General features: G+C 43.4%; 1 protein-coding gene across 1 annotated transcript; it reads left to right on the forward strand.

Moving 5' to 3' along the window:
- The first annotated feature begins 739 nt into the window (after positions 1 to 739).
- Positions 740 to 6,955, forward strand: phlda1 (pleckstrin homology-like domain, family A, member 1). The gene is made up of 2 exons (XM_028818320.2): positions 740 to 1,399; positions 4,953 to 6,955. The coding sequence occupies exon 1, from the start codon at positions 960 to 962 to the stop codon at positions 1,395 to 1,397; it is 438 nt and encodes a 145-aa protein (XP_028674153.1). The 5' UTR covers positions 740 to 959; the 3' UTR covers positions 1,398 to 1,399; positions 4,953 to 6,955.
- Positions 6,956 to 9,124: the final 2,169 nt, after the last annotated feature.

The raw sequence follows: 9,124 nt of genomic DNA on the forward strand, positions 1-9,124 counted from the left end.
GGGCACCCATTAACCATTGTGCAGTTGCAAATTAAATGTCTCCTCTCACCAAGACATCACTCAGTGCCCTCTGAACATAGGCTGAGACATCAGACAGGGGGGTTGAATAGAAAAAGTGAGATGCAGGACCTAGCTGTTTGGAGACGATCGATCAGGCACATTGACCTCACATTAAAGTGAGAAGAGATGAAGAGGAAGAAGTACCTTCAGTGTTAGATGTTCCAGCTATGCTTCACAACTATAATGCAAAACATTTTCCTTTATTGGAACAATTTAAAAATACTCCTTTCCTGTCTTCCCTCCGAGAGGCTCTGTGCCTTCGTCTTTCTTCACTTACTCGTTTTTGGGTTACTTTAGCCAAAGCAAAAGTAGGATACCGAGTATCCGGGAACACTTGAGCTCTGATGTGCGCTGTACACGATGACAGCCAGATGTCTTACAGCCAATCAGAGAGCACAGAGACGGCTCGCACATTCCAGTCCGGTGCAGAATCGCAGTGTCCCTGCCGTGAAGACCCAAAGCTCAAATAATCATGTTACGGATGTTGGACCTCCCACCCCTCCCTTAATTCACCTTTTATTGATCGATCCATTTAGCGACGTGGCACATCTCCGAAACGCAGGAACCCCCCCACCACCATCTCCGGCAGCCCCTCCTCCTCCCAAGTACTCCTCCCTCCCCCCCATGCCATCGCAGCTGTCCATCTCGTCCCGACTCTGACATCCGCCACGTGCTTCATGACAGGGACCGCAATCGCCACCCAAGCCGCTCCTCCGCTGGGTGTCAGTCAGGAGGCGGACCTCCACAAAATAAAGGAGAAAGAAAATCCCCGCTCGATACGCTTTGAGTCAGTCTTCATCTCGCAGCGACGGCGGACAGAGAGCCGCTGCCAGGCCACCCGCTAGAAGAAGCTAGCAGCACTCAGACTTGCGGAACTCCGCTTCGATTCGGGCTCCGCGATGTTGGAGAGCGGAGGCGGCAAGGTGCTCAAGGAGGGGCTGCTGGAGAAGCGCAGCGACGGGCTGCTTCAGCTCTGGAAGAAGAAGCGCTGTGTGCTCAGCGAGGAGGGTCTCCTTCTGCACCCGCCCAAACAGCACGACCCGCAGGAGCTCGCCGAGCTGGGCAGGATCAAGGAATTGCACTTCTCCAACATGAAGACCGTCGACTGCGTGGAGAGGAAAGGCAAATACGTCTACTTCACGGTGGTCATGACAGGGGGCAAGGAGATCGACTTCAGATGCCCGCAGGATGAAGGCTGGAATGCCGAGATCACGCTGCAGATGGTGCACTACAAGAACCGGCAGGCCATCCTTGCAGTGAAATCCACCCGGCAAAAGCAGCAGCACTTAGTGGTCCAGCAGGGGGTCGGTATACGGGACTCGCTTAATGTCGCCTGACGGTAAGCTGATTTCGTTGCGGACCTCCACTTCCACGCTGTCAGATCGCGTGAGCGCCGCGCGCCGGGTCTCCGGGGACCAAGCCAGCCATGGCAATTTCGATTCGATTCCAGTGCTGGGCAGCGCGGGCATTTACCCCGTGGAGACGTGGTTGTGGGAGTTACGATCTCTGTTCCACGGGCTCCTTCACCCTTTGGCGTGCAGGGGCTTTCCTGCTGGAACGATTGACCTTATTCGGCTACCCACGACCACTGGGGGTCTACACTTTATTAAGATCCCGCGGCATTTCCAGTTATTCTGCATCTTGGACAATCGTTCACTTTCTGATCTCGCTTGATTGCTGTACGACGAAATTGATCCCGGTGGGCATCCCGGCAAGAACCAGGCTTCACGGGGCGGATTGCTAATAAAAATGTAGCCTTACTTGTTAAACCTGGAGAGCTCTGCATATGAGACAAAGCAGAAGCAGCGATGGCTGTGTGGTGACTTTGAAAAGAGCTGTAATGTTTTTAAACGCGCCTTTACGGAATTCGTCAGAGAAACGTTTTTTTTTTTAATTCAAGGTGAGATGTGTCTGTTTTAAAACGAGATTGCTAGTCGAGTCCTTTAATAACAATACATTTTATTTATATAGCGCCTTTTCCATGGGTACACTTGGCGCACTCCTAGACTGGCAGCATGCATTGCTCATCAGTTTTCCAGAGTCACTGCACTAAATGATGATGACCCAAAGCGACAAGTACAGCCGCGAATGTCGATCGCGATTACCGGTCATGTAGTCTGCGTGATGGTGTAGAGGAGACCCACGCAGCTTGTCGAGAGATGTTATCGTTTATAACGTGACTTGACTGGTTCAGAGGAGGCTTAGTACGCGAGGCGCTATATATAACATTAACTGATTACACCAAGGGGCCGGCCAGGCGCCCGTAAGTGAGAGCAGAGGTTGATTTTTAATGGGCTATGTCTAGTTGTGATAGATGAGGAGAGCCCCGATGTTCTTCGGCAACTCTCGTCTCCAGCTGCAACTCTTCGAGTTTCTTTTGCTTTTCTTCGGATCACACGCTGCGTGTACATTCCATGTACGGTGTGGCAGAAAAAGTGAGCTGTGAAGGGGCGAGCAGGTCTTTTCTAGTGTCCAAATCAGTCATTGTGAGGTGGGCTCTGTCACCCCGTGACCGAATTGTTTAAGTGGGCATAGGAGGTTGATGGGTCGACATTACACATCTACAGCGTAATTTTTATATACTGTTCCATCTAGTATGGACAGACATTCCACACAAGAGAAAGTTTAATCAAGTCAGTGAAGCTGTGGCCCACCACAGTTATCTGCAAGTGCGCAATTAGGGATTGGTAATAAGTGCCTTCATTAATAGAAACCAACATGTGCTTCGGCATACTTCAGATGATCACATTCATGACGGTGACCGGTGAATATGTAAACTCATCACGGACCGGCGTCCCGTCCAGGTTGTTTTCCTCCTTCCGTTCTATAATTTGCTCTCCCGCACTTCGACATTTAAATTCATCATTTGTGGGCAGGCTCGGTATCGGAAGAATTCGAAATCCATCTGCCTAAAGTAAGAGCGCCGCTTCTTCACATCGATACAGTCCTGAGTGCAAATACACTCGGCTTGTGTTTGTGCGTGGTTTTTTTTGGGGGGTGGAGGAGGGGGTATGGGGATTAATGTGTCTACTCCGGTGCGCAGTTGGCCTTCCAGAACTGAATGAAGGCGACTGGTCCTGAGCCCCGAATGAGGAGGGATTGCGATTTGTTATCTTCACAGAATTAAAGTTTACCTTTGCATTCCGTAAAGTACACATATCAAATATTTACATTTATTTAGTTGACAGTTTGCAGAGTTCTTATAAATACATGGCAGAAATAGAGAGTAATAAAAATTGTGAAGCTGAGCATATTTTATAACCGACTCAGGCCAGATCAATCCACTTCAGGCTCGAGGTGGGCGGAGGTCACCCTGGCAGCAGCAGTCGAAAGGCAGGAGCCAGTGCTGAACAGGGCGCCAGGGCATCACAGGACCCCACACACCGATTTCAATATTACAGGGGGAGAAGAACTGTCTATCTCATAATCCCTTTTCTATCTATCTATCTATCTATCTATCTATCTATCTATCTATCTATCTATCTATCTATCTATCTATCTATCTATCTATCTATCATATAGTGCATTTTCATATCTATCTATCTATCTATCTATCTATCTATCTATCTATCTATCTATCTACATTAACTAAGTCTATATACAGTGTACTATATAATGGAAAAATTGAATGTAGATATATACATACACATTTATATACAGTACTTCGATCTGTTTATCAATGAACCATTACTGTTTCCATTATATTGTAACGAACACAGAGACAGAAAGACCCAGACACACACCGAATGAAAGTTAGGCCCAATAACGGGCGCGTTTGCTTCATAACAAATGATTTACAGCAGTCAAATACCAGACTTGCAAACGCCTTGTAAAATAACAGTCACTTCACTCGGCAGGTTATTCCACTCTGGCATTGTTTTTTATCGTCGTCCAGCGTCTCGTGTCGTGTCCTTTTTCCAGTTACCCCATTATCATCTGCAAGGTTGGATGTATGAGAGTCTCCACCTGCACCTTCTAGAGCCTTCTTGAAATTCAGAGTTTTAATGAGAAAGTTCAGAGGTTCCTGGAACGCAGAGGTCAGCACACCTGTGAATACCCTGCTGTCCAGAACCCACCCATCTCTAGAGTGATGATGTTACACTATAGTGTCTTTCGTGGCTACGTTAATGGTGTTTTTCACATCAATCGCCGTTAACAATTTCCATTATATAGTGCTTTATATGATCTATCTGTGTTGACTATTTCCATTATATAACACCTTATGTGTCTGTCTGGCATGGGAGCTTATTTATCTGTTGCATGTACATTTCATATATAAAAACCTTTCGACCTTTACTTTGCCCCAAATTCGAAGTTTATCCATTTTCTTTGGCTAATATAAGCATTTTCATTTTGCTGTTCTCCACCTGTCTGGCTTTCGGCGTATAAAAATGCACTACACTATTAAGTAAAATGTTTTGTCATAATGTCCACTTTAAAAAGGCGCTGTATTGTATATCCGAAAGACAATATCGCTATGTCTATAGAGCCACCTTTACTTTCAAATAACTAAATCAGATGCTTGAGAAATCATTGCATGTGCACTTCATCCATTAAGTTCTCTGTAACTGTCGCACCTTTTGAATACGCGGTGCCATTTAAATTCATTTCTTTACACTGGCGCCGTCCTAAGTCATTTTGTTTTATTTTAGTTTTGAGCCCACACTTGTCCAGCCTGGTATAGTGTGTTGAGTTTCAGGTTTCCTTTAGACCGCCTAGTTTGACAGCCTGACAGGTGATGAGTGGACGGCCTTTCACGCGCTTTGAAGGCAACTGCAGAATGTTCCGAGGTCTCTTGTTTTCAGGTCGGGGGTGATGGTGGGTGGTCGCGGCTCTTCTGACCCATTAAACCCCCGCCTCTTCACAGTTGCTTGTCGTTCTTGTGTTCGCAGGTCACCACTGAAGAGGATTCCGCGCAGCTCTTCAGAGACTTACTTAAGGGAGAACATTCCACCTTAATCGAAGGCGCCAGATCTACAAGACACCCTGAACTCCAATGGGATTTTTACAAACGCGGCATCGGGAAAGCTGCTGCATTTGAAGCCATACGGTGTCCAGCGGCAGCCCACGACTGGACGGCTGGGTCCCGAAGCATGGAAGGAAACTTTCCGTCGCGTTTCAGTGCATTGTTGTTTTATTTGCTCTATTTATTACTGCTGTGCGTGACACGGGAATGAATGTCAGGACGTGCGGTGACGGCTGCACGGGAACGGGAAGGACGGGGGACGCCATGCAGGATTCATCAAATCACCGGGGTGTGTGGGCTCGTAAAAAGGTAAAGAAAGAAATCCGAAAAGCTTATCAACGAATACACCATGAGCACAAACGCCATGTTATAGAATACAAAAACTGGCATTAGTATATGTTTATTTATTAATTAAAATGTAATGATTTCGCGCAAAATTGAAATGAGTATGTGTAATACAATTTAAAAGAGAATGGTTTACTTTACACCGGAATATGACGGGCCCTGATGAGACTACCGTATGGCCCAGCTCCAGTGTTTGTTTGTTTGCTTGAAGTCTTTACAAATATTAAAACATTTAGCATTCTGGTTTAAAAATGCATAATAAAGAAATCCACGACATACATTGTTCGTGTTTAGTCCCTAATGAAGTCCCGAACGTATTACAAGATTTGGTGAATTTCTGATAACTGGATAAGCAAAAGTGAAAACGTCCCACCGCAGCTCAACGCAGATACTGACCCACAGATTCCTACCGCCTAAAGTCACCGAGTCTATTGGGCGAAAAAAAAGCTTGGCAGTGTCAAGCTTTGCACCGTAAACCGTCAGGGTAGGCTCTCCATTGATGAGATCAAATGTTATTATGACTGCGGCTGGTGCGTAAGTGCCGAGGGATGCTTAAAAGAAAATTAATAAATAAAGACGCAAATAATTAAAAGTATTATGAAATGTGACAAGAAATAAATGACAATATGAAATGTGAGTATAAATAATTAAATGAGTCATGGTAGGCATATATATTTCAGCTTATTTATTTATTAGGCCTACATATTTATTTGTTTCAATAACACCGAACACATGACACGAAACTGTCAATTTAACCCGTCAAAGTTGAGAGGGCGGATTCTACTGAGTGCTGTGTTTTGATTGGTTAATCGCCCGTAGAATAGACGTAAGTCTTCGGGCATCAAGTGCCACATTTACAGCAGGTACTTCAGACGCCAGCTCCTAATGTTGAATACCGAGTTTATGGAATTAGCCACTTCGTGCAATAATTCCAGGTGCTATTTTCTTGCACTTCTACCTGATACAACTTTGAACATCAACATGAGCCACAGGAATCGTAAATCAAGCAAAGTGCGCACATTCTCTCTGCGGACAACTCACCAATCAAAACTCAGTACTTACACGGACCCGCCCCCTCCAAGCTTGATGTGGGAAAGTGACAGTTTTCATTTCCTTGCAAATTCCATGTAAAGTGCATGTCCCTGAAATAAATACATGAACAACTAATTACATACATATCTGAAGAAATAAACAACAAACATATTTTGTGACACATTTAATTATCTATACTCACATTTCATGTTATTTAATTACTGTCTCTTTTCACAGTACGTTTATTTATTTGCATATTTATTTATTTAATTTTATCCAAAATATTCCTTCGTAGGTAAGGATTCTTAGTTCTTTGGATTGATTGAAATTCATGTAATGTTAAGGTTACAAATGTGAATATGCAAATGATTCTCACAATAGAAGAAATGAGCACCATAAACGAGGTGTTAGGGATTGCTTTGTGTATATGTATCAAGGTTAATATTTCCCTGTTATATATCAGAAAATATTATGTCAACTGGTTATATAAACTGGGAAGCTGTTTGTACATATGTAAATTTTTATTTTAAATAAAAGTACCATTTCCATTTATTACTGCTTAGCTTTTGCACTTTTGCCAGTGTTGTAGGCTCAGTTCTATCCAAGGTGGCTGATTACAGTGAGAAAGGCCATGTGTTAAATTTACCTAATTTTAAAAAACAAAAGCGGTTAAAAAAGAGCCCCCCCCCCCCCCCATTTCTGCTAATTGAACCCTGTCAAACCCTCCCCACTTCCAGTTGCCCCTTCACTAGCTCTGCAGGTTGTCCTGAAGGGGGTGCCAGAGCTTCAATCCTCTGAATATCAGGATCTTCTCTCAGTCAACTCCCGGGGTCCACTCGCCTTCACTAACAGTCGCTGTTGGTTGAATAGCTGAAGGTCCTTTTTTTTTTTTGCATTGAACCTTACAAAACATGTCTGTTCTATAAAATGCCTTTCATGAAGCTGATGTATTTATCGCATAATGTGGCCTTATGTTACTTCTTCACATGCTTATTTATATTTCATTGACTAAATATTAGTTATAAAGTTTACAAAGTGTTAGACAAGCCCTTCACACACTAGCGAGTGTCATCTTTTTGCTGCTTCTTCTTTCAATTGCATATTTTAAATCATTTAAAATGACAGAGGGTAGCATGGTAGCACTGTTGTGAGCGCTACTGTCTGTCCAGCAACCTCGTTTCAAATCGTGCACTCAGTCTGTGTATCTGTGGAGGCTGCAAGCTCTCCCTGTGTCCATGTGTTCCTCCTACATCCCCAAGGATGTACATGTGAGGTTGATTGGTAACCCTAATTTGTAGGTAGATGTGTGTGTGTGTGAGAGAGACCCCTGAAATGGATTGGAACTCTGCTCAGGACTGCTGCCCGCCTTGGGCCTGGTATCTCCTGGATAGGCTCTGGCTGGCACAATCCTGTATTCCTTTAAATGTCATATTACATGAAATGACTGGCCTTCCGATCTCTAAGATGGGCATACTTAATTGGATAATGTCTTTGCTATATTTGATATTTTCAGCACAGACTCATGGGAATGGAGCCTATCTTTGTAACAGTACATACAAAACAGGAATGTACAGTAATCAAATTGGTACATCCATTTTGTTAAGCCATTTTTTATCAATTCATTGATTTTTAGGAACTCCCTTTTCCAGTAGAAGTTCATATTGGAGTGGAGTTTATCTCACCTTGTATTTATGGTATATACATGGTGGTGAGGTACCTATATCATATTGTCTGTCTGTCTATCATATATGGTGCTTATTCAGGTTACAAATGGTCCCTAACATCTATCTATCTATCTATCTATCTATCTATCTATCTATCTATCTATCTATCTATCTATCTATCTATCTATCTATCCATTTTCTAACCCGCTGAATCCGAACACAGGGTCACGGGGGTCTGCAGGAGCCAATCCCAGCCAACACAGGGTACAAGGCAGGAACCAATCCCAGGTAGGGTGCGAACCCACAACATCTATCTATCTATCTATCTATCTATCTATCTATCTATCTATCTATCTATCTATCTATCTATCTATCTATCTATCTATCTATCTATCTAATTGTAAAAGCTAAGACAAGAGACTGAAAAAGGTTTGGAGTAGCCACCTTGTATACTTGAAACATATGAAAAAATAGCAGTGATCAAAGGTCTTAACAGACTGAGTTCAAAACAAAACTGCCCTAATTGCAATAAGATGGCGTTTTCATAGTCAGGGGTGAAGGAAGTGATGTCATCAGGACTGGAACTGAAAGTGATGTTGACAGGCCCATGTAGGATTTCCCTCAAATGGTCTGAAAGAAAGAGAGAGAAAGGGTTAGTACACACTGCCACCCCTTGGTCATGCATGGAATTACAATCTTTCGAGTCCATTCTGTTTGCACTTGTGTGACAATCTATCTATCTATCTATCTATCTATCTATCTATCTATCTATCTATCTATCTATCATATAATGCCTTTCACATCTATCTATCTATCTATCTATCTATCTATCTATCTATCTATCTATCTATCTATCTATCTATCTATCTATCTATCTACAGTATTTGGGTGGAGTTTATCTCCTGTTGTGTATACGGTATGAGGAATGAGAATGAGTCCATCCCAGCCTGTATTTAGTGTATATTCCAGGAGTGTATTTTGTAAGCCAGTTTGTATGTACAGTTGAAAAGCCCACCTCATCAGTAAAAGGCACAAGACAGGAAGATAGTGAAACTAA

The sequence above is a fragment of the Erpetoichthys calabaricus genome, chromosome 1 (genome assembly GCF_900747795.2).
Source record: "Erpetoichthys calabaricus chromosome 1, fErpCal1.3, whole genome shotgun sequence".
Lineage (NCBI taxonomy): Eukaryota > Metazoa > Chordata > Cladistia > Polypteriformes > Polypteridae > Erpetoichthys > Erpetoichthys calabaricus.